Source organism: Mucor velutinosus (assembly GCF_035048745.1).
Source record: "Mucor velutinosus strain NIH1002 chromosome Unknown tig00000093, whole genome shotgun sequence".
NCBI classification, from domain to species: domain Eukaryota; kingdom Fungi; phylum Mucoromycota; class Mucoromycetes; order Mucorales; family Mucoraceae; genus Mucor; species Mucor velutinosus.
In genome coordinates, this window is record NW_027041907.1 from 317,616 (window position 1) to 342,080 (window position 24,465).

The 24,465-nt window shown below is 39.6% G+C and overlaps 9 protein-coding genes across 9 annotated transcripts; 4 read left to right on the top strand and 5 right to left on the bottom strand.

The window, feature by feature from the left end:
* Positions 1 to 4,029: 4,029 nt before the first annotated feature.
* PRP46 (pre-mRNA-splicing factor prp46) lies at positions 4,030 to 4,951 on the bottom strand (the record flags this gene model as incomplete). The annotated part of the gene is made up of 2 exons (XM_064821227.1): positions 4,030 to 4,292; positions 4,345 to 4,951. The coding sequence occupies 2 exons, from the start codon at positions 4,949 to 4,951 to the stop codon at positions 4,030 to 4,032; spliced, it is 870 nt and encodes a 289-aa protein (XP_064680913.1).
* A 2,368-nt stretch (positions 4,952 to 7,319) lies between these two features.
* ATC70_001838 (uncharacterized protein) lies at positions 7,320 to 9,481 on the bottom strand (the record flags this gene model as incomplete). Its single annotated transcript, XM_064821228.1, has 6 exons — positions 7,320 to 7,691; positions 7,758 to 7,967; positions 8,019 to 8,094; positions 8,160 to 8,244; positions 8,313 to 8,392; positions 8,451 to 9,481. The coding sequence occupies 6 exons, from the start codon at positions 9,479 to 9,481 to the stop codon at positions 7,320 to 7,322; spliced, it is 1,854 nt and encodes a 617-aa protein (XP_064680914.1).
* A 5,190-nt stretch (positions 9,482 to 14,671) lies between these two features.
* CDC15_1 (Protein kinase of the Mitotic Exit Network) lies at positions 14,672 to 16,736 on the top strand (the record flags this gene model as incomplete). The annotated part of the gene is made up of 8 exons (XM_064821229.1): positions 14,672 to 14,795; positions 14,852 to 14,970; positions 15,028 to 15,112; positions 15,178 to 15,317; positions 15,374 to 15,473; positions 15,547 to 15,602; positions 15,666 to 16,081; positions 16,148 to 16,736. 8 exons carry the CDS (start codon positions 14,672 to 14,674, stop codon positions 16,734 to 16,736), a joined length of 1,629 nt encoding a protein of 542 aa, XP_064680915.1.
* A 337-nt stretch (positions 16,737 to 17,073) lies between these two features.
* On the top strand, positions 17,074 to 18,327 carry ATC70_001840 (uncharacterized protein; the record flags this gene model as incomplete). Its single annotated transcript, XM_064821230.1, has 1 exon — positions 17,074 to 18,327. One exon carries the CDS (start codon positions 17,074 to 17,076, stop codon positions 18,325 to 18,327), a length of 1,254 nt encoding a protein of 417 aa, XP_064680916.1.
* Positions 18,328 to 19,153: 826 nt separating this feature from the next.
* Positions 19,154 to 19,964, top strand: ATC70_001841 (uncharacterized protein; the record flags this gene model as incomplete). Its single annotated transcript, XM_064821231.1, has 3 exons — positions 19,154 to 19,230; positions 19,299 to 19,488; positions 19,539 to 19,964. The coding sequence occupies 3 exons, from the start codon at positions 19,154 to 19,156 to the stop codon at positions 19,962 to 19,964; spliced, it is 693 nt and encodes a 230-aa protein (XP_064680917.1).
* A 91-nt stretch (positions 19,965 to 20,055) lies between these two features.
* On the bottom strand, positions 20,056 to 20,481 carry ATC70_001842 (uncharacterized protein; the record flags this gene model as incomplete). Its single annotated transcript, XM_064821232.1, has 1 exon — positions 20,056 to 20,481. One exon carries the CDS (start codon positions 20,479 to 20,481, stop codon positions 20,056 to 20,058), a length of 426 nt encoding a protein of 141 aa, XP_064680918.1.
* A 235-nt stretch (positions 20,482 to 20,716) lies between these two features.
* On the bottom strand, positions 20,717 to 21,937 carry TRM9 (tRNA methyltransferase, has a role in tRNA modification; the record flags this gene model as incomplete). The annotated part of the gene is made up of 4 exons (XM_064821233.1): positions 20,717 to 20,987; positions 21,039 to 21,350; positions 21,402 to 21,649; positions 21,713 to 21,937. 4 exons carry the CDS (start codon positions 21,935 to 21,937, stop codon positions 20,717 to 20,719), a joined length of 1,056 nt encoding a protein of 351 aa, XP_064680919.1.
* Positions 21,938 to 22,104: 167 nt separating this feature from the next.
* Positions 22,105 to 22,735, top strand: SNU23 (U4/U6.U5 snRNP associated protein; the record flags this gene model as incomplete). Its single annotated transcript, XM_064821234.1, has 4 exons — positions 22,105 to 22,107; positions 22,180 to 22,286; positions 22,351 to 22,421; positions 22,545 to 22,735. The coding sequence occupies 4 exons, from the start codon at positions 22,105 to 22,107 to the stop codon at positions 22,733 to 22,735; spliced, it is 372 nt and encodes a 123-aa protein (XP_064680920.1).
* A 112-nt stretch (positions 22,736 to 22,847) lies between these two features.
* ATC70_001845 (uncharacterized protein) lies at positions 22,848 to 24,328 on the bottom strand (the record flags this gene model as incomplete). The annotated part of the gene is made up of 4 exons (XM_064821235.1): positions 22,848 to 23,954; positions 24,043 to 24,087; positions 24,148 to 24,162; positions 24,257 to 24,328. The coding sequence occupies 4 exons, from the start codon at positions 24,326 to 24,328 to the stop codon at positions 22,848 to 22,850; spliced, it is 1,239 nt and encodes a 412-aa protein (XP_064680921.1).
* Between the last annotated feature and the right edge of the window lie 137 nt (positions 24,329 to 24,465).

Genomic DNA, 24,465 nt, shown 5'->3' on the forward strand with positions numbered 1-24,465 from the left:
TACGCCGTATACCTAAAGACTGAAAGAAATGATCACATTACGAGGCGAAGTATTCCAATCCGTACAATAAAACTAGAAGTTCAGAGTGATTCGAACGACAAATGAGCCTCTAAATGGAAAGTGAAGCAATATTGATGGACAGCGCACTTCAAGTTACAAGAGCATAATTTTCGATATACTACTATATCCCTGTTTGTTAGAAAGTTATAATTTGTTATCGCCGTAAGCTGGTGTTATTGTACACAATCCGATTTTTGTTACAAACATGGCTGATTAGTCATTTCTTTGCAAATACATCAGCTGCACAGGTCTTTTAGAGTTTGATTACATATACTATCATAAGCTCATGAATTGTGATACCTTATCAATTAACAATGGCTATAGTAATGCAGTAAAGGAAACTAAGACTCACATTTGAAGTATATCAAGAGTGGACAATTCTACATTTTGTATTAGGATTCGCTTTAAGAGGACAATGCAATCTGCCACACTTAAACCTCTCAGCGAAAGCATTTCACAACAAAATACAAAAACAGTAACCAGACCAACTCAGAGTACCTTTTTAAATTGCAGTTGTCTTTCTATGAGCCTCCATAAGCAGCGTTATCTTTATGAATAGAATAGCATTGATTTCGCCAGCAACCACTAAAATTGGTTAAAAGTCCGATTGTACATTTCTGTTCTGATTTGATGATTTTTCAATCTTTTTGGATTCGATTCGACCTATTTTGCCAGATTCGACTATATAAACTGTGATGATCATGCCATGCTTTCTAATGCGTCCCTGGTGGTAGGGCGAAGTGGTAGAACTCCCGTATGCCAACGGGAGGATCCCCGGTTCAAATCCTGGTGAACGCAAGTTGTCTGAATTTTTGACGTAGTACTGGTGTCCTCGTTTGGTGTTTTGTATTCTTATCCATTCTCTATTTTTGACGATTTCCGCAAGATTGCATTTGGCTCTAGGTTTCGCACCTTATTAGTAGTAGATTTCTTTCCCAACTTAGTTCAAAATTTCTTATTCCCCTTCATTGCAGACATTGGGTCCACCAACAGTCTTTTCTATCCCTCAGTATGACATTTAAAGGACTTTAAATAAAACCTGGAGCTCGACTCCCCTACAAAAAAAAAAAAAAAAAAATGCTTTCTAATGCATTCTTGCAGCACTTTTTGAGGCGCATCTAATGATGCTAGTTATTGACAGTGTTTTGAATGGGCATTTGGAGTAATATCTAATAATGTGAAATGGAGCTTTTGGCAAAAATGTCGAGATTTTACATATCAAGGTTTCACAAATGTGATTTCAGGGGTTGCCTTGGATCAAGAGGAATAGTTTGATCTAATATATGCTACAGTAAAAGTCTTCATTTTTGGGGTCAAAAACGCGATCGTTTGATTTATGATGAAAACCATGAGGTATCCCTCACGGTTTTTGGTCGATTTTTGACAATCTCAAAACAGTTGAGCAAAGGTGTCAGAAAGTTGGTGCTACTTGAAAGTGATCGTTTGGTGCTATTCTGGCAGTTTAAAACGGCTTCCAACACGAGAAAACACGCTTCAAATGCATCTGAATTTTGCTGTTTGCACACTTTTGAGTAGTAAGAGGCGATTCTATTATGCTGTCTGCCTGTGTATAATTTGTTCTTGTTGATACAACCACGGAGCATCGAGGCAGAGTCAAATCCGCAATTACAGGAGAGTTATAAAGGACTTTCGAGTAGTAGTAAAGTTTCAAAAAGTGAATTATCAGTAATTGATAGCATGGCATATTCACGGCTCAGCTTCTGTGAGACTAATACAAACATATGAAGCTTGGCTTTTGTCCGTATCATACGACCAATAAGCAGTACCAGACTGTCAACGACTACGCCTTTGTTGGATCACACCTAGAATCGCAATGTCACAATGGTTACCTCTCTCATCAGCAGCTCACTAGAGCTGAATCGATAAACACATGGAATGATCGACGATCATATATTATATGAAAAGTCTTTCGAGCACCTAAATATTCTACCAGCTTCGGTCTCACATTGAGCAGCTGTCCATCCAAGCTGAATCTAAAAAGCATTGTTGTAACCTGAAAACAAATCAAAAGCCCCACGCATTACAAACAACACGAACATTCATTGTTTGATCGATCCAATAGTCGATTGTCATATGAAATGCTGCACTATCCAAGAAAACTGTATAAACATTGTGTTTGTGCGTCTATTTTGAATAACCAAAATACCTTTGTTACATATTGTGTCATGTATACCTAACTTTTAGGATATGTGGTAAAAATAACGCAGAGGCTTCCATCGATCCTATCCAAAACTGCCAAGTAGACTGTACGTTGGCATGATTGTGAGTGAGTACAGCTGTGTGCGGATGTAAACAGCATGTCATGAGGCTGTTATGCAGCCAAGAATATCCAAATGTGTCCCTCATTGTGGTACAGAAATGATCAGAGGCTTTTTAACAGCAAGAAATGCAGCAGCAAGAACAGCAAAAGCATAGTGGTTTATCAGCTGCGGTGATTACGTGTATTCTTAAAACAAATGCTATCGTCGACTTGTTATTCGTACGTTATTTGTAAAGAAATGTAAGCGCTGATGATCCAAGTTAATCAAAGCTGATCGGTAGAGTTTAATGGTTGCGAACCAGTTGAAACTTTTTTACATGCATTTTTTTTTGGGTTACTTCAAAGCCCAAACGGCTTTTTTTTTTAAAGTTTTCGCTATATCATATATGCGTGTACGCTAAATTTAGTTGGCAATCTCGATTGGTTATGGTCATGATGTAGCAATTTCTTTTTCCTTTCATTTTTGAGTAAATGAATGCAAATTCAAACGACATTTGTATTTTTTTTGAGTAAAACAAATTATTATCTTGTCACCTCATTCTATATCTTATGCAACAACAGAAACGCACCCAGACAAATGACATTTTTCAGGCACAGTCATTGTTGTGAAACTCTTTTGCATCAAAATTAGCTTATGTTTTTAAACTCTCGGTAGTACTAGAGAAAAAAAAAAGTAAAACTTCGCATTTAATGCAGTTTTTAGACTCTTGCGACCTCAATTGGCCGGAAATACTACCTTTTAATAGAGATTTCTGGCTGCTTTGCTGCTGCCCTGAAGAATATATGGTTAGACAGTCGTTCCTGAGATCTGTTTCGGAATTTGAATCATTCAATGCTTTCTCTCCTTTCTTCCTCATGCATGTATGCAACCTAATTATTTGCAAAATACGATGATAAACAACATTTCAAAAAGAGGAGGGTATTGAGTGAGAGAAAATATAAACAAGGTCAATTAATCTTTGTTTATAAATGAATTACGACCATCATGGTGGTAATGTATTTATTTATTTAAGTATGTCGCACCCATAGTCTGATCTCCGTTTTCCGAAGATTTTTTTTTAATCTTATTAGTAGTGTGGCTGTCTGTGATGTTAAAGAATCCTCGTACGATGATTACATATAAAAAAAAATAATAACAAGTGAAAATTTATTACAACCTTATCCAGTTACACATGAGGAAAGTTTAATATACACTGTGTATTCAGTCGTTGATAAAGAGACCAAATGTAAATAAGAATCGAGCAGATATTAGTTGTAATTAATTTGTATCGTGCTGTATATTTTATTTATGTATGTATATATATATAACACATATACAGTACATGACCCTGTGACATTGGACGTGCTTAGTTTGATCTCTGTAATTTTTTCTTGCGTACGTGATGAAACAAAACAATATGACGAATGAGTTTTATGGTTGTTAAAATGACAAATTAAAACACATTTTCTTTATTAGTAGGAAAAAGGGGGGGATAGAAAAAAAGGGCAATAAGAGAAGAGATAGATAAATTATGGGTGGAAATAGTGAGTAATAGGGTAAGATAGATAATTTTATATTTTCATGTTGGGTTTTGGTTCTTTGCACAGGGGAGCGAGGAGGAGAGAGGGGAAGGGGAATAGTTATATAAGTAAGAATAAAGAGGTATACATAGTATTTATATATATAGTATAAACATGATTGATTTCATTCAGATGGGACCATCAAACCAACCCAATTGACCAAAAGCTGTCCAAAGAGCACTTGTCTTATTGACATCTACTCGACACAACTTTTGTGCGACCGATTTAGTAAAGGGGATCTGTTGAATTTTCAGTGTTCTTGCAGCCAAGATCAGAGTACGTTTGCACCTCAAGTATTGCACAGGTGATAGCCTTAATACAGAAGCCATTGTAGATTCAATTTGATGTAAATGATCAAAATAAGGTTGATCATTGATAGGCAAAGGGGCACCTATTTTCAAGTTAGTTTTTCGAGTTTAACAAGAGATCAAAAATTCAATTACCTTTCCAGTTGACCTTCACAGGTACATGATCCAATGCTTCATTATTGGGTGCCCAACCTTCAGGATAGAACAAGATGTCGATAGTATCGATATCAATAGCATCAAATGCTAATGCAGCGTCTTTTCCAGAGGGTAAAACGGATGAAACGCGCTTTCTTTTAATACCATCCTCTGCCACCATCTTTCTCTTTTTAGTATGTGGCACGACATTGTCCAACCTAGCACAATGATTATACTTGGGTTTTTCTTGCTGTTTCTGCTGCTGTTGTCGCTGTTGCTGCTGCTTGAGTAAGATATCTCGATACACATTTAATGCAAATACGCCATGAGCATTTCTCTTGTTTTTACGCAATGAAGGGACCATACGAGCATAGTTTTTGATGAATTGCTTTCTATCTTTTCTTGTAGCTTCAATTAATGGCATTGGGAGTTCTTCTACAGAGGCATTGTAATGCCATAAATCATTCAATGGAGCATCCGTTGGAGTTAAAGGGGGTGACATTAGGGAATCATCTTGATTCTTTGTATTTGCTTTTAAATGGGTATAACTGTCTTGCATGATTCTCAATTGATGAGATGAGCGTTGGCAATGTTGTTGGAAAGACATTTTAATATTGTAATAATTACAAAAGAAAGAAGGAAAGAAAAAAGTGGGATCACATAAAAATCAAGTTTTATACAAACAAGAACTAATTTCTCTTTGTGCATCACACAAAGGAAGGGATGAGACCCGATACGCTAGGCGGTCTCAGAAACTAATTAGGTTTTGGTTGATTCACATTTTTGTGCTTGCTTCTATTTTGCAAGCTTATAGTGTGTCATATTCCCAATTACCAGCTGCAATCTCAAGATGGATACGCTCTATGATCTTAATTCGAGGCATCGTTGTTACCATGGTAACGAAATCCATTTCATAGATAGATTGGCGCAAAAAAAACTGTTGCTTGGTAACAAAACGTCATTTAGTTTTTTTATGGTTTCTTTCTGGGTTACAGCGAAAAAAGTAACATGACTCAAGAGGGATCACAGGAACCCAAGGTTTATTTATTTATATACACGATAAAAAATCAACAACTACTGTAACTAACAGCAATGGTAGGCCAACCCCATGCACGTACTATTCCACGTCGATCGGTAGTAATAATTGAGTTATCTATGTATACAACATCTACATATGGATCAGGGCGTATAGTTTGCTTTGCGATGGGCTGCAGAAAAGGTACCTGACATTTCTTTGGTGCGGGATGAATAGTCGGGAGTTTTACATGTTGTGTAGCTTCAATGGGCTGCAGTAGCAAGATAGGTTCGTTATTCCTAATCTTTTTTTGCATTATTTGGAGGATGAAGGTGATTGTAATGGCTCGTTGGATACGAAATCTCGGGTAGGTATCTGGCAGATGCTGGAATGTTTGCGCAATATGACAATGTGTGCTATTCTTTAATGCAATTTTACAGTGTGAGGTATCCATCTGTACACAAACCAGAAGGAATGGGTTTTACCTATTTAGGTTTATGTAACGCGTTGCCTGAAAAGTCCTATAACAAAATCTTGCAATCTTCTCCAACAGTTGCATAGCGATAATCCTTATCATCACAATGCAAAAGATCAAATGCAACACCTGTCAGCTGCTTAACATGCGTGTGTGTTTATTTTAGTCCTGATTTATGATGATTACAGTTATAAAAGGATTCATACCCATGATCTATGACCTTGACACCAAGCAAATAATCTTAATTTCTTTTAAAAGACCAGATAGTAACCAAATCATTCTGTCTTTCCGTCTTTTGGGTAGTTGATTTCAACTCAATTGCATTCCAATGGCACGCATTACTAGTACATATTCATCCATCAGGGCTCTATGCCGGCTACAGTCGCTTTATAAAGCATCCAACGGATACATCACTTCATCTAGTTTATATAACAAGAATAGTTCTGTGCAACAATGACAATAATCACTCGATAATATGCACCTTTCATTTGTGTAATCAACTGTTCTCAATAGCCCATCCCTTCCAGCTGTCGTAACGTATTGATTACTCGGTGAGAAAGCAAAGGATAATCATATATGCATAAATTTCTCTGTCTGGATCATGGCACATGCATAACCCCTTTTTGACTTTTTTTGCCAATGCACTGCTGAATTGTGCTTGCTATTCTGGCTGGATTTTGTGATCTGATTGCGCGACATTTAAAAGAGTTGAATATCAACACCATACATATAGATAGAGCAGCTCGTTTGTCCATAATTGCGGCTCCAAATGAATAAAAGTCTGATCATTTATGACTTTATTAAAATTCAAAACAGAGCCATCATCAAATGAGGCCATAAATATATCTCCTGAACCGGGTCTCCATCTCGCCATTGTTACACTTGATCCATTCAATATGCCACTTTCAATCAGCTCTAAACATTGATTGCAGATACCAGATAGAATCAACCAAAAATGACATACAAGTGATTCATATTGTAAGTAATCATACTGGTTATACTCTAGAACGCTGCGTTTCATGGCTGGTTCACGTCATCCTTATATGTTTCTCAAGCTAATTGATTGTCTAGATTTATTAATGTGCTTTATTAATTTGCTTTATATATGCTTGCTTTACTAGGTGATCAGTAGTTTGCATGGAGACAGTTATTGCTTGTTATCCTGTCCATTAGTCCACGGGTCAGGCTATTTCTTCTGATAAACGGAAACGTAGCTCATAGCGTTCCGACTACTTCACTTGAAAAAGAGAAGGGCTGGTAATGTACAGAGTTATTGAAATACCAGTTGTCTAAATAACTTGATGGTTTAATGGCTTTGAGCTAAATCTTGTCACCAAAACTGTGAATTATATGCGTGCCTTTATAGACCTGCACCGTATACATATAGCTCCCACAACGACATATCAATACAAAGAACCTTTATTTGATGCGAAAAAATGAACTGCTTTTATTCAAAAATTAGATGACATCAAAATCAGCAATCATTCAGCTAGAAACAGTATTGCTAGGTCGACTCCACACACGTACTCTACCGCGTCGATCGGTGGTTATGATTGAATCCTCTCTATATACAATATCTACACATGGATCAGGGTGTATCGTTTGCTTGACAATGGGCTGCAGAAAAGGTACCTGGCATTTACTGAGCGCGGGATGAATGGTTGGAAGTTTGACATGTTGTGTAGGCTCAACTGGCTGTAGTAGCAACGTGGATTCACTGCTTCCAAATATGCTGGATCTCTTTCTAAACTTCTTGAGAGGTGAAGGGGGTTGTAATGGCCTGTTGAATAAGGAATCTTGAATAGGTATTTGATGGCTGCTGGAGTGTCCAGGCAGTGTGATAATGGATGCTCTTCTCTAATAAAAACCCATAGGACATTAGATATTGATTTATGCGCAAACGTAGTGAGATGGAGGTTTTACCTGCTTGGGTTTATGTAATGCATTCACTGAGAAATCCCACAGCAATATCTTGCAGTCTTCTCCTACACTTGCAAAGCGATAATCTTTATCATCACAGTGCAGAGGATCAAATGCAACACCTGTCACCCATGATCTATGACCTTGGCACCGAGCAATGATCTTGTTTTCTTTGAATGACCAGATTGTCACCAAATCATCTTGTCCGCCCGTCTGTTTCTACGGTTAATTTCAATTTACTGACACTTTTATGCCACACATTACCAGTATATATTTGCCATCAGGACTCCACGCCACACACAGGAGTCGGCCAAAGTATCCAACAAACACATCGCACAATCTACGTGCAAGCGTCTAAGTTAGTTCTGTGCTACAATGCCAATAATCACTCTATAATATATATACCTCTCATTCGTATAATCCACCGTTCTCATTAGCCCATCTTTCCCAACTGTCGCAACATATTGATTATCTGGTGAAAAAGCAAAAGCTACAATCATATATATATATATATATATCAGTTTCCCTGTGTAGGTCATTCTACATGAAAACACTTACCGGTAACCCCCTTTTGACTCACTCGCCAATGCGCTACTGGGTTGTGCTTACTTAATTTGTTGGGTTTGGTGATTTGAAAGCTATACATTTTAAATAACATGAGTGGCACTGCATTGCCTCAAGCGCACCCACACTTACTGTTCTTCTGCCCATGATTGTGGCTCAGGCAGTATGAAAGCCTGGTCATCTCTGTCTTTGTCCAGGATCAAAATAGAGCCATCATCGAATGAGGCCATAAATAAATCTTCTGAACCGGGTATCCACTTTACCATTGTTACACTTGATCCATTCATGATGCCGTTCTTGTTTACTCTTGTGTATCGATTACAGACTGCATCATACCAGACGAAATCACCTGAAGAGAATCCAATAATGACATCCAAATGGTCCATACTGCTTGTCACTGCATTGACATCATGGCAAGTAGGGTACGCTTTGCCAAATGTAATTTTGGACAATGCGTCTCTTGGCTGTCCCTTTTCATCCTGCCAGATTAGGTTCAATCCAACGTTGTAAAACACATTACAGTTCTGTGGCGTGCGTTCGCTGAGCATCTTTTGTAGTTGCTCATGCGGCGTCATATATTCAATGAAGCCAGACTTGAGCTTTGACAAGCTGTTCTTGGGTTTTTTGTGATGGTGATGGCCTCGACCGGAATGCCAGAATGAGCTTAGTGAGCTAGAGTTTGTTGAGGAGGTAGGTTCAATGGCGATGTCTGCTGTGGGTGGTTTGGGCGAGGGTGGCCCTGATCGGGTTGTTAACGAAGAAAAGAGCTCAATTGGCACAGAGAGTGTATCTGACGGACTATTCTGAGTGCTGTTATTACTGCTGCTGCTGTTGTTGTCTAATTCTTCCTCCTCGACAGAGCTCAGGAAATCGCCACCATCTTCAGAGATGGAAGATGTGGTTGTGCTACTATAGTTGTAAGAGGGTATTGATAAAAACTGTGTATTCTGTTGCTGTTGTTTAGGGGTTGCACTAGATGCAGTAGGACAGAAAAGCGAGACATGTGTACCCGAGTTGAATTGAGGCTGTGTGTTTTCCTGATACAATTCATGCAGTAATGTATAAATCCCTTCTGGTGTGTGTATTTCTGAGCAATGACAGTCTGGATTTGACGGTGGACATGGCTTGACAAGCTTTTCTGGGTAAAATCGTTTGCTTGCCATGATGATGAAAAATGACCAAAAGCAAGAAAAAACCCAAATGTTGATTGATTAAACGTCAAATCCTTAATCAAGGGAAAATGTGGAAATAGAAAAAAAAAAAAAGGTTTTAAAAATGTGACCTCCGTGGAAACCACTGAAACTTTGATGTCGACACAGAAGAGATGTGTTTCAAACAGAAGAAAACAAGATAATTGCCTCCAGTATCAGTGAGTAACACAAATAGAACAGCAATGTCCCTGTCATCTAGTGATCACTGTTCCATTCGAGATGTCCATGTCTTTTTCCATTTCCATGGTTAATTTCCATATTTGATTGGTTTGTCATTTTGGATCCGTTCATCCTGAATTTTAGAATTTTGAGTTTATTGACTATAGTGCATATGTGGCAAACAATAGAACAAGTTTTATGGCACCATTTTCTTACCAATACAACGTGGGCTCGCCTGCGTCAATTAGCATAATCATGAGCTTGTTACTGTAAAGCTTATTCGCCTGCTTTAAACACAAATAATTTGGAACTGATGAAAGCGAGCTGCTTGGGCAATACGGTCCCTACCTGAAGCTGTGGTTCCCCAATGAATTCCTCTTCAGAAATGCTTACAAAGCTTTGATGTCTTAATAATACTTGAAGTAGTGCTATCTTTGTTTTAAGGTATACATGGCATAAGGTTGGAGAAGATGTCCTTGAGTTATGCTGAATTCGATTTGTTGAGAACCGTATTTTCCAAAAACTCAGGCTTAAGCGTTTTGATCTATCGTTCTGTTCTGATGGTTGCTGTTGCTGTTTCAAGTTATTCGTGCAGAATTGGTTCAAGCTGATACAGTGACGGAACACTTCGCTCAAGACTACATATATATGTTGTGTTTATTCGTCATACTCAACAATGCATTTGCATAAACGACGGAATTTGACACCTTTAAAGTGTATCCTTCCTTGATAGATGCATAAGGTAGGATAATATGCCCCTGATCATTACCTGTGGTTGTGGTTGTTGCTGTACCTTTTTGCGGCTGACACTTGACAGTTAACCCTGTAAAAGTGCAATTGTTGATTGTTCTTGAAAGCCTTTGGAATATTATCAAGCTCGGTCAAAGAGCTGATCAAACACTTTATAAAGATACTATCCCGACAGCCCATTTGATCAAATGATTGAGCAAGAGAGTCCTGCAAGGCATCCCTTGATTTTTTTTCATAACACTACTAAAAGGGCCGTGCTCTGATATGAAGCTATCTGTATAGCTGTTTCAGACCATCGCAAGTGGATCTTCATCGTCTGTGCCATAATCAGCACACATTTTTCTGTTTAATTAAATCCTCAGACAACGTCCCATCTTACGTTTGCACTTGTACTCCAACCAGTTTGGATCCTTTTCTGCCGTTCCTCTACTATAACCCTCCCCCCCCCCATTCATTGTCAAAATCTTTCTCGTCTGAGGGCGATATCACATCATTATCCTCCTGATTTGAATTGTCGACGTCCATCGGATCACTCTTGTCGTCACCATCTAACAGGGCCGCAGGTGGTTTCCTGTAGCTATAGTCAAGGGCACCATCAGCAGTTTTGATGTACAGATAATGAACAGGATTCCTGATCTGGATTTGGGTTAAATTGTTCATTTTTCTGAATGTTCTCTTTTGAGAGGTAGATTGTTCTAGTTCCACGAGTTTGACTCGGTGAATTTATGCGATGTTGTACTCGGTTAAAAGGTGGCTAGCGCATCAGTTGCAATCTGACATGGTGGTCTCCATCAGCGATGGGGCTGATTGAATGAACGGCAAGGCTAATGAAAGCTTTGATTCCGCTTTATGGCACTCTGAGTTGTGCTTTCTCTTCAATTCGACTCAATGCATGTTAAGTGTTGATAGCAGTGGCGTATGTACCTCAACTAAACGAAATTAGCGGCATCCTTTGGCAGTCAAATATATCAAGTGATGGTAAAAGTATATATGCAGTGCTGCGGAAAATGTGAGTGAATGCTTTATTAGTGCCATGCCTTACATGTAGACCTTTTCACTGATCAGTTTAGTCTATTTATATGGAATGAGTACTAGAAAAAGTGTAAAACAATGTAGTAGAAGAAACTGCTCTATATTGAGCAGGCGTGAGTTTTCAGTAATCCTTGGTGGCGCCTTGTTTTGCTGTTAAGATTTTACTAAATTAAAACTTCACTTTTTCACACTTCATCATTCGATGAAAATCCTTCATAAATGATCTGTAGCTGTAAGTTCAACTCTCCTGCTATGCTCCGTGTCTGAATCGTTGAAAACAACTCACAGAGTATCTAACAGCATAATAGAATCGCCTCTTACTACTCAAAAGTGTGCAAACAGCAAAATTCAGATGCATTTGAAGCGTGTTTTCTCGTGTTGGAAGCCGTTTTAAACTGCCAGAATAGCACCAAACGATCACTTTCAAGTAGCACCAACTTTCTGACACCTTTGCTCAACTGTTTTGAGATTGTCAAAAATCGACCAAAAACCGTGAGGGATACCTCATGGTTTTCAGCAAAAATCAAACGATCGCGTTTTTGACCCCAAAAATGAAGGCTTTTACTGTAGCATATATTAGATCAAACTATTCCTCTTGATCCAAGGCAACCCCTGAAATCACATTTGTGAAACCTTGATTTGTAAAATCTCGACATTTTTGCCAAAAGCTCCATTTCACATTATTAGATATTACTCCAAATGCCCGTTCAAAACACTGTCAATAACTAGCATCATTAGATGCGCCTCAAAAAGTGCTGCAAGAATGCATTAGAAAGCATGGCATGATCATCACAGTTTATATAGTCGAATCTGGCAAAATAGGTCGAATCGAATCCAAAAAGATTGAAAAATCATCAAATCAGAACAGAAATGTACAATCGGACTTTTAACCAATTTTAGTGGTTGCTGGCGAAATCAATGCTATTCTATTCATAAAGATAACGCTGCTTATGGAGGCTCATAGAAAGACAACTGCAATTTAAAAAGGTACTCTGAGTTGGTCTGGTTACTGTTTTTGTATTTTGTTGTGAAATGCTTTCGCTGAGAGGTCTAAGCGAGGCATATTGCTCATTCCACTGCAAATGCAAGGTGTTCCGTGTCCAGAATTGTATATATGGACCCTAGGTTTTACAATATGACTTGGCTGCCTGCTCGCACAAATTATCGACAGGCTGCTCACATGTCTTGTTACTGTCAGGTTGTCTCTTAATGGCAAATGAACATCATAACATAATAAATGTTCAGTCCCTAGACACTTTTACGACCCTAATATGAAAACTGAGTTTCTAGGCATGTGTCTGGCCTGGCTCATATATGATTAATGATTTTACAATCAGTCAACAAAAGCCACTGTTATGTATACCCTCTTTCCTTTGCCCAATGCTGCCAACGTTTTCTTTGAATGACGACCCGAAACCTCAGAGATTTCACTGCTTACTGTAGACATGTTATGCAGCCCGTGAATCGTCAGTGTCCAGACTAACGTAATTAAATATAGAATGCAAGTAAATAGCACAATTAACGACAGTTCTATGATTTACCACCTACTTTCTATACGCTTTAAGGGCATTTATTACTGCATTGCCGTATGAAAAGGGCATTGAGTTTGCCTGCCAGCCCCACCAGCCAAACTTAATTCAAACCCAGACTCATAGTCTATTCCAGATTGGCCAAATTTTGATGATTCTGGACTCGATCAAACTATTTTATCAGATTCGACTAAGTAAGAAATGGTGATTATCCTATGCTTCCTTAAGCTGTCCCTGGTGGTAGGGCGAAGTGGTAGAACTCCCGTATGCCAACGGGAGGATCCCGGTTCAAATCCTGGTGAACGCAAGTTGTTTGATTTTTTTGACGTAGTACTGATGTCCTCGTTTGGTGTTTTGTGCTCTTATCCATGATCTATATTTTGACGATTTCCGCAAGACTGTACTGGCTCTAGGAGTCGCACCTTATTAGTAGTAGATTTCTTTCCCAATTTAGTTCAAAAAATATCTTATTCCCCTTCTTTGCAGACATTGGGTCCACCAACAGTCTTTTCTATCCCTCAGCATGACATTTAAAGGACTTTAAATAAAACCTGGAGCTCGACTCCCCTACAAAAAAAAAAAAAAAAAATGCTTCCTTAAGCTTTCCTGGAGTGCTTTTCAAGGCGTATCCAATAATACCAAGTAAGATGGATGTTTTGAATAAACTTGTTGAATAATTTACGAAAATACGAAAAGAGGTTTCTCGCCAAAAAGTCGAAATTTTACATATCAAAGTCCCACAAAGATAATTTCAGAGGTTGCTTTGGATTGATAGAAACATTTTGATTCAAGATATACCATAGTAAAAGTCTCCATTTTCAAGGTAAAAAATGCGATCGTTTGATTTTCGATGGAAACCATGAGGGGTACCTCATGCTTTTTGGTCGAATTTCATCCATGTTTTTTTGATCCCCAAAAAGTTGAGCAAAGGTATCAAAAAGTAACTGCCAGATGAGAGCAATTGTCTAGTGCTATTCTGACAATCTAAAACGGCCTTGAACGCGAGAAAACACAGCTCAAATGCGCCCAGATTTTGCTGTATTAGGCACACTCTTGACTAGAAAGGGATCATATCTGTATGATACTTGCCCGTATATGAAATAGCTACGTGTATATGAATATAGAGCACCACATAAGAATCAGATCCATAGATAATTTGATGTATAAGTGAAGGGTCTAAATGAAAGTAGCAGTATTTTGATAAAATACGCAAGAGCAATCGGTAGCATGAGCTGCCACTGCGCAGGTTGGTTCTCTACCTTTGCTTCGCTTCGGTGAGAACCATCCAAAGCATAAACACTCATATGGCTAGTGATTATATATCAATCAACAATCAGGATTCTTCTAACATTTTAGCTATATTAATTTTGCGATATCAGCCAAAGGGCTATACACCCTAATGATGGTCATAGCGTATAATGTATCTTCTCTAAACATGAGTGTATCATTCCCACTTTACGGAGAGTTCAGATTATCACTAGCAAGGAAAAGTATTTCTCCCTTGACTTTTTTTTTTTTTCACATTCACAGTTTTCCATTGTAGACTGATTTCCATGACAAATAAATTATCCCACGTATTGTACTCTCACTGTAACACCCGCGTTGTCATTTAAGACTTTCAAATGCGGGATTTGATGTGTATTGTACCTTTTTTCCCTTTTCCACTCTACAAATGTCTAAATTGAGCATATTGAATGAAAAGAACGAAGCCATCGTTGGTATTCTCGAAAAGAAGCCCGAGATTGATGAGGGCAGACCTCAGCCGAGAGTGGTGTTGATTGTGCATGGCATCTTGGGTTGGTTTGCATGCCTGTTGAAACGTGTTGGATTTACAACTAAAAGCGTACAACAGGACACAAGGATTATCTGTTCCAAAGAGTACTTGCTGAAACACTCCCCATCACTTCATTTCGATTTGATTTTAGAGGAAATGGTGAGAGTGGTGGCTCGCCTGGATACTGTAACATTCTGGTATGTGTGTGATATACGTTGTCATTTATCGTTGCCGCTTCTCACACTCTATCACAGGAAGACACAGACGATATCCACACTGTTGCAAAGTATTTCGAAGATTTAGGGTACGAGATTTATGCAGTGATTGGGCATTCTCGAGGTACGTTGTATAGACATCTCTGGCGTGCAAACAGTTTCCATTAATTTGACATTGGCTATGTATAGGCGCATTATCAGCACTCAAGTTTGCTACTACCTGTGAGAAACCATTGCCGATCGTAGTCAACTTATCAGGAAGATACAAAATGAATGACAACCAATTAAAGACGAGTCGACCTGAAATTGGGAAGGCCTTGGAAGAACATGTAAGCTCATTTGATTTTTCATTTGAGCAACAGGAATTCATTAGATTATAAATTAGGGATACTTTGATTGGCATGTAAAGCAAAGGGATCGCATTGCTACTGTCAAAGTGACTCTGCCCGAAGTTGAGAAGTTTTACAACTGGTCAAATGAGCATGGTATTGAATAGCAAACACACACACACACACACAAAATATCAATGAATTGCATATCTAACGCTCTCGCCTATAGTCTCGAGAATGCCACTTTCCACCTGTGTATTGACATGCCATGGCTTGAAAGACAAGGTACATTTTATATGAATGCTGCTGAAATTAATCACCCTTCATATTTTAATTTACCATTTATAGACTGTACCCCCTTACAATGCCGCCATGTTTGCAAACAAAATTCCTAACCATACACTCGTTCTGTTACCTGAGGGCGATCACAACTTTAGAGGCCAGTTTGAACAGGTGACAAAGGTGGTGGTGGATTTCTTTGCCCAGCATGAACATAACAATTACCAGAGAGCACTTGCCATGGGACAAACCGCAAGTCTCGTGCTTCCTCGCTGGGTGGACATTGATGGTGTCAACAACTTTCGCGATATCGGTGGCTGGCCATTGAAAGACGGCAGTGGCTATATTCGAGAACGGCTCGTATTCAGATCTGGTCATTTGTCCAAGTTATCGTCTCAGGGCAGCGCTCAATTGAGTAAATTAAACATCAAAGCTATATTTGATTTTAGATTGGATCATGAAATCAAACGAGATGGTGTTATGCAGTAAGTACATGTCACCCCCCCCCCTCTACGGACAAGCTAAATGCTCATTGGCATTTGGTCACATAGAGAACTGCCTGGTGTCACTCGATTCGGATATAACTTGTATGAAGATGTTGTCAAATCGGATGGCGATCTTTACAGAGCAATGATAGTATTCCTGGAGGGCGAAGAGGGATTTGCCAAAGGGTACATGACCATCTTGGAATCTGGTAAAAAGATGATTGGCGATGTCTTTAGATACATGATCAAGGAGTTGTCTATTGAACAGAGATCTGCCATGATCATTCATTGCACAGCAGGCAAGGATCGCACCGGTGTCTTTGTCATGATACTGCTGGGCTTGTGTGGTGTCGATGATGAAATCATTGCCAAAGAGTACGAGTTGACAAACCTGGGCTACTTTGAATTCGAAAAGCACTTGACAACAAGAGCAAGGCAGCTCAACATCACAGAGGATGCCATGCGCGCATCATTGTCGGCTTCAGTAGGCGGTATGCGATTGACCATCCGTCAAGTCAAGCAGAAATATGGATCCTTTGAAGGCTATGTTCAAGATGCGTGTGGGCTATCAAGCAGTGAAATTCAAGAAATTCGAAATTTGATGATTGTACCTATTCGCTTTGAGGAACGTCAGCTGTATAGACCTAAAATTTAGAAATTAGCTGTAGCATATATGAATAGGAATGTGGATGAAATGATATGAAAAACCTCCGTATATTATCATCTTTCCCCCCCCCCCCAAAATAAAGTTGAAGCACACACACACACACACACACACACACACACGCACACACACACACACACACACACGCACGCATAAACAGAAACTCACGCATTGTAATGCCAAACAATAAGAAACACCCCTTTTGTGATTTATACATATTTAAATATAATTTAAACCCTTCTTTCATATTTGCTTGTTTTTTTTTTCTCTTGTCTCCATCTCTCTTTTTTCTTCTTCTCTCAATTCAATTCAGTACACATAGATATCAATGGACTATCAATACACACAGCAACCTCATTTGGCAGTATGCTTACCAGAGATTGTCAGTCATATCCTATCATTTCTTGTGCCCGCACACTGTCAAGAGGAGCCCAAGAAAAAGAGTTGCGTCGATCTCTATCCCTGTTTACTGGTAAATCGTTTGTGGCATGACAGTGCTTCTCGAATTGTTTGGAGAAAGGCTTACTTTGAGGACACCAAGGAGGATCTGGCTACATTTCTCAAGTTTGCTTCTGTAATCTATGATGTACCCATTCCAATGCTATCTCCGTCTACCTCCTCCTCATCCACAAGTGCTGCACAACTAGCCATTGGTCAGTATTCAGATATGCTTGCCTTGGTGAACTACCCAAGTAGATCCTCCTCTCTATCCAGTGTGTCCACCATTGATACACCCACTGAATATGCTGCCGACGAGAACATATCAAAAATAACAACTGACGATTTGCTTGCTGAAATGGATGTCCGAGCTCAAAAACACATGGACACAACGGCCCGACTCTCAACCTACCGTAATGCATTGCGAGTGCTATCCATTCGAAAGATGAAGGAAAAAACCATCAATGAACCACTGTCGCGCATTGGACAAAACGCAACCAAATTGGAGCACCTGGACATATACATCTGCGACCACTTTTCCAACGAAGCATTGAATCCCTTCCTGGTGCATTCAAACCTCACCTTTCTATCGCTGGCAGGCTGTCATCATATCTCCGATAGTGCTATCCTCAAAGTAGCAGAGTATTGTGTTGGTTTGGAGCATTTGGATTTGCGTGCATGTGGGCTAGTTTCAGATGTCTCCTTGTCCGCTGTTGCCATGCAGTGCCCTCGCTTGAGACATCTCAATGTGGGTCGTATCCGGGATCGTGACAAAGTCTCTATTAAATCCATTGCTCTCATTGCTCAGTATACACAAGCGGCTGTATTGGGCCTGGCTGGTTGCGACATTGATGATGCTTGTATGCAGGTGCTGGCAAAGTATAGAACAACAGGCTTAGAACGAGTGTCGGTCAACAGCTGCTTCAAGATATCGAATGAAACCGTGTACGCCTATATCAAGTATTGTCCAAATCTATCGGTTTTTGAGATGAAGGAATGCCATAATGTGAATGATTGGGAAGCAGTGGCTGAATTGGTGCAGAGAAAGGTGCTGTTGACTCTGTGCGATCAACAGAACAAAGCCTGTGCTGATTGGGCGAGGTTACGTGGAAGAACCTTGGATGTGAAAGCACCTCTCAAGTAAAGAAATTAGAATATGATACCCAACGCCACTTTGTATATATACAATAATACCCTTTCCTTCCTAATTCAACCCTCATATGCGATAGTCCTTTGGTGTTTGGTTTATCGAACGGATTCTTTTTTTTTTTTTTTTTTTTTTTTTTTTTCTTTTTAGTAAATGGGAATACCTTTCAGACATTGCAGCTTTAAGAATGTGTATTCATCATGTCGGTCATTGAGCTGGATTTCGAGTAAATAATGCAGCCCCACAGCTCAGGCAAAATGCACATGTAGAATTTTTGATGCTTGTTCGAGTATGTGCGCGTTAAGGTTGACCTAGAAAAGAACTGTAAATACAACTAGAGGTCCACACACGTTGATTGAAATACCAGACTACTGAATAATGTTCATCTTTTCAAGTCAATTCATTGAATCATGCGGTCTTTTCAACGGTCTATTCACTACAACAGAGGCTTTGGTTCGAGTAAAGATGCTTTTACAGGCACACACTCAGGCCAATGTCGAATGAAATGGCGTCACTATGCAACAATCCATCTGGATAAATCCACATAACATCCCATTCAACACTAACAGCAGATGATGGTTGGTCGTCTGGTGGCTACGCATTTGCTGATCCAGAGATCTTGCTGATAGGATACATTTGACAGCATACATCAAACTGGATTAGCAACTCAGTGATGTTCATCACTTAGATGACGTACGCGGCTCTATACGTCGGAACTTGCACTACAGAAAGTCGTAATGTAGAGTACTTTGGCTGCCGCGCGTCCATACTCTTTTTCTTATTTTACCTTTTTTTTTTTCTGTATCCCATATCAAACATCAATATGGAATTTGCCAACCCAATGGAAGCTACTTCAGTACCTATCGAACACAGATTTGAACCTTATGACGATAATGGAGGGTAAATGCAACATGTGGATTTGAAGCTGGACATCTCGAGCTGTGTGTCATTAACTCTTATTCAAACAGTACCTCTTTAGCTATTGCGGGAAAGGATTTCTGTGTCATTGCTTCTGATACCAGACAAAGTACTGGATACAGCATCAACTCTAGATATGCACCCAAGGCATACAAGCTGTCAGAGACATCTGTGATTGCCATGAACGGTTTTCATGCTGATGGTTTAACTTTAAAGAAGGTGCTTGATCAAAGACTCAAGGTAAGTTCATACTACAAGCAACATACTGAGATGACTTAGGTTTGATATAGTGGTATAAATTCAGCCATGAAAAGGACATGTCTGTTACTGCAGTAGCACAAATGTTATCCATCACACTGTATCAAAAGCGTTTCTTCCCTTACTATAGTTTCTGTGTATTGGGAGGTGTTGATGAGAACGGTAAAGGTGCAGTCTATTGTTACGATGCTATTGGATCATTCGAGCGTGAAATGTGTCGTGCCAACGGTTCCGCATCAGCACTCATTCAACCTTTCCTGGATAACCAAGTCGGCAAGAAGAATATGGCAAATAGAAAGTTTGAAGATATGGAATTGGATGAAGTTCTCAAGATTGTGAAGGATGCATTTACTTCAGCTACGGAACGTGATATTTATACTGGCGATAACCTTCAAATTTTTATTATTCGTAAAGATCAACCTGTTGAAGTACAACTTCATCCTTTAAAGAAGGATTAAAGCAGGCAGAGCAAGATGGAGAAATAAAATACGTGAAAAAAAAAAAAAAAAAAAAAAAAAAAAAAAAAAAAGTATAGTGAGGTGGAGCTTGTCAGTAATCGTACATGATGTTGTTGTCCATGTAATCATACGGTTTTGAAGTGAATGTGTATGAGCTCTTTGGCTGGGATGTGGATGCGGATGATGATGGCAGTGCATTTAAGGATTTCTGTCTTTTGGATGGCATGCTTTCATGGACAGATAAGGGCCGCTTTGTGCTGGGTGGTTTGATGTCTCCAAATTGGTTATATTCATTGCCTGCATAGAAGTTGTTTACATCGTCATGGATATGGCTATCAAACGGATAGCATGGTCTATTTTGCAAAAGTGGAGGAGGAGGAGGAGGAGGAGGAGGAAGGTTGCTATGATTGTTGTTTATCAGTAAAGAAGGGCTGTGCTGGTAAGCTGACGATAGCGGTAATGGTGTAGCGGGTTTGACGGATATAACATCAACCATCATTCGCTCTCGTTTCCACATATTGCTTGTTGGTAATAGGTATCAAAAGAAAAGGACGCAAGATGCTTGTCCCTGGGTTTAAATAGCCTGTGAGAGGCCAACCCAAGCTACAACTAATCAATGAGTGTCATTTGTCCATTACTAAAACTCTAAATCCTAAAGCATTGCTCTGCAGAGGCCCTACTGAATCTGATTTCATATAGGATGGATTTGTTCACTGTAGTGCAGCCATACTTTATTACATGAAAGCCTACATTTATTTCAGCATATTCTGTATTTCATCACGAGGCACCCAACAGACCAAAGGCGTACTCCCACCTCGATAATGTGCTTGTCTGTGATAAAACAAAAGACCATCAATGTCATACGAGAAGCCTTGGCTTTTCACGTATTGCTCAGGATCTTCAACGACTTGCTGTGTATTGGTTGTCAATACTGGTTTTAGAGGTATAAATTTGTAAAACTGATTGTGTCCATCAGATCTATCTAATTCATTCGGTTCTAGTTTGGTTTGGAGCCAAAAATGTCTGCTAACGTACTAAGTATCATGTTAAAAGAGTTCCATCAGAGGAATGTACCTGAAATTTGTATCACAATCAAAAATGGGGTATCCTCGCCAGCACATGATATCCAGTACGTAAAATGTCCAATGCACTGCATCATAGACACAGTCCAGAATACAGAAATCAGATGTACGGTTTGTTCTTGATCCGTTGGGCAATCGCGACTGAAAACGGGCCAAAATGTTGCCAGCTCTGGACCGTGCAATCGTCTCTCCACTGCCTGACGTTACCATGCATCGCTTGCCCTTTGGACAGATCATCAATACCCAGTCTGTCAACAAATCTCGAGGCACAGACTCCATTGTTTCCGAGTACATGATTTGATTCCTAAAGTAAAGTGAATAAGAGCCCACGTGTGGTGAAAGAGTATATACCTACGCATGAAGGTTCTTTTTCTTTTTATGCTTGTTCTTGCTCTTCCTCTTTGGCATAGTTTTGACGTATTTACTGACTTCTTCCATTTCATCGTCTGAATCTCTCAAACGCTTAGCATGAGCGACCACTGTTTCCTGCACTTCCACTTGCTCCTCCTCTTCTTCTTCCTCCTCTTCATCAGATGTTGATTCATCTTCTTCAGCAGTATTTAATGCAATCTGTCGAGCTTTGTTGATGGATGTCTGTCTTTGCTAACCAACAATTCTATAGGTAAATTACACATGCCACACACGCACAATGGACCCAAATCCTACTTGTTTCTGTAACTCCAGTGCTTCCAGTCGTCGCTTTTCTTGCGCTTCTGACCGGGAGCGACTTGCAATAGGAGAGCGAAAGTTCTTGAATGAATCAAGTCGACTACCATTGTCGTCTGTCGAGATGCGATTGAATTTCAAAGACAAGTTTGTCAGATGTGGATCTTGGGATTCACTGTCATGCTTGATGGGCTTCTCAAATGTGAATCCTTTGAACTCTGACATTGCAGCTAAAGCAGAAAGAGATTGAGAAAAGTGCAAAGCAAATATATTTAGACCGCCTTCATTTTAGTTATAGGCTCAGGTGTGCATTTAGTACGCTTGTTGAACTACAAATAGTGGGCCAAAGCTTCCATCCAAAGTGAAAAACTCTTTTTCTTCTCTAATACACAATGGTAAGTGCAAGGGCTCTGTTGCTCAATGTGATTGACCCCTAGGATAACTCATATCAACATTGATAAAATCAGGGTAAAAGAAAGACCAAGAGAAAGCCTCAAAAGAAGCTCAAGGACAAATTAGACACACAATTCAACTGTCTCTTTTGTAATCATGAGAACAGTATTGAATGCAAAATGTAAGCTGTCAAAATGATCATACTCTTGCGCGTTGTATGTGGCTAACCCATAAGCTCGCTACAGTGATTCTCCCAACAAGGTCGGTATCTTGACTTGCAAGATCTGTAGTGTGTCATGGCAATGTCCTGTTACATGTAAGTTGTCGTAGTGTGTGTGTGTGTGTGTGTGTGTGTGTGTGTGTGTGTGTGGAACAAAAAAAAAAAAAAAAAAAAAAAAAAAGAACGCATCTCGGATATATTAAGTTTGCTTGACTACAGATTTGGATGAGCCTGTGGACGTCTATTCAGCCTGGATTGATGCTTGTGAAGACGTAAATCAACAGAGACGCATGAAGACAGCACAAAAATCAAGAGAAAGTAGAGACGATTCAAGATCACCACCGCCTCAAAGCTATTCAGAAGATCGACTGGATCCCTTTGACGAAGACGACGACGATGATGATTACTAGCTTTTTTACAATAAAAACTTCTTTTGTGTGTGTGCATTTATTCTTAATTTTGTTCGTAAAAGGGAGGGAAAGAGGGGTAAAAAAAAAACTATCTATATAAACACAGGCTATTTTACTGTTGAGCACAACGGACACCACCATGGTCCTCTTCTTCACTGTCATCCTCATCATAAGCATTGCGTGATTGACCTGAAGCACCAAATGCTTCCATACTGGCATCCATCAGACTGCATTCGTCAATAATTTCTTGCTTGGAAGCCTTATTTTTGCGCTTTGGTAAGATGGATTCTAATGAAGCGAAATCAGCAGTAAAGTTGTCAACAGGGAATTCGACGTCAAACTTGATGTAGAGATCACCGCGACTATCAGGACGCTTATAAGTGGGCATACCCTCATTGGGAATACGCTTGATCATGCCAGGCTTGATAACTTGACCAGCAGGTTGTTTGACTTGAATGCCACGGCCATCCAAATGTGTAACAATGACCTTGTCAAAACCACAAAGAGCTTCAGTCAAAGAGATCTTGACCTCGACAAGCAGGTCATTGCCTTCGCGAGTAAACGTAGCATGCTCCTTTTGATTCAGGACCAAAATGACATCTCCAGGCTCGACACCAGGCTCTTGATCACCTTCACCCTTCATGGCAATCTTTTGACCATCTTCCATACCCTTCTCAATAAAGACCTCCAAGTACTTCTTCTCGACTGTCACCTTCTTGCCCTTACACTTCTTACACTTTTCCTTTGCGATTTCACCAGTGTGATCACATTCACCACAAGGCACTTGCATTTGCTGAATCATGCCCATGCCAACTTGACGCATAGCAACTGAATAGCCTTTACCCTTACAAGCACCGCACTTTCTAGTAGCACCTGTCTTGCCACCCCTGCCTTCACAATTGGAGCAAATGACATTCTTCTCTAATGCCAACTTTGTCTTTTTACCGAGATACAAGTCTTCCAGAGTAACAGTGAGAGGATATCTCATGCTTTCACCCTTACGAGGACGACGAGGCATGCCATGACCATGGAATTCACCACCGAAATCAAAGCCCATGCCTCCACCTCCACCACCAAACAAATTGGCAAACAAATCATCAGCAGACATGCCATAACCTCCACCAGCTCCTCCACCAGGTCCATCTTCACCAAATCTATCGTAGCTGGCACGGCTTTCAGGATCAGAAAGGATCTCGTAAGCATGAGAAATCTCTTTGAACTAGAAGTCAATAGAGAAAATGGCGAATATTAGATATATATCCATCTACTAGGGGGGGGGGTTGGAATCGTGGGAGATTCGATCTTACTCTTTCGCCTTCATCAGGGTTTTTATCAGGGTGATACTTCATGGCCTATGGAATGGGTTAACAACATATGCTTTGGAATGAGTGTATGTCATTGTCATTGTGTACCAATTTTCTGTAAGCCTATATCAATGAGGAAAGCATGGTGAGTGGAAAAAAAAAAAAAAAAAAAAAAAAAAAAAGTTCATACTGCCGATGGCTAGAATCAACAATTTACCCTCTTGATCTCATGATCGGAAGCGTCAGCCTCTACTTCGAGAATCTCGTAATATCTGGTTTCGACAGCCATATTTGATTGCAATATCTAAATCAACTACGCAGAAGAAAGAAGGAAAAGAAAAAAAAAAAAAAAAAAAAAGATTTTACCATTTTTTATACTTAAAATGTGTAGTAGCGATGCTTCTAAATGAAGCTAGAAGAGAGTCA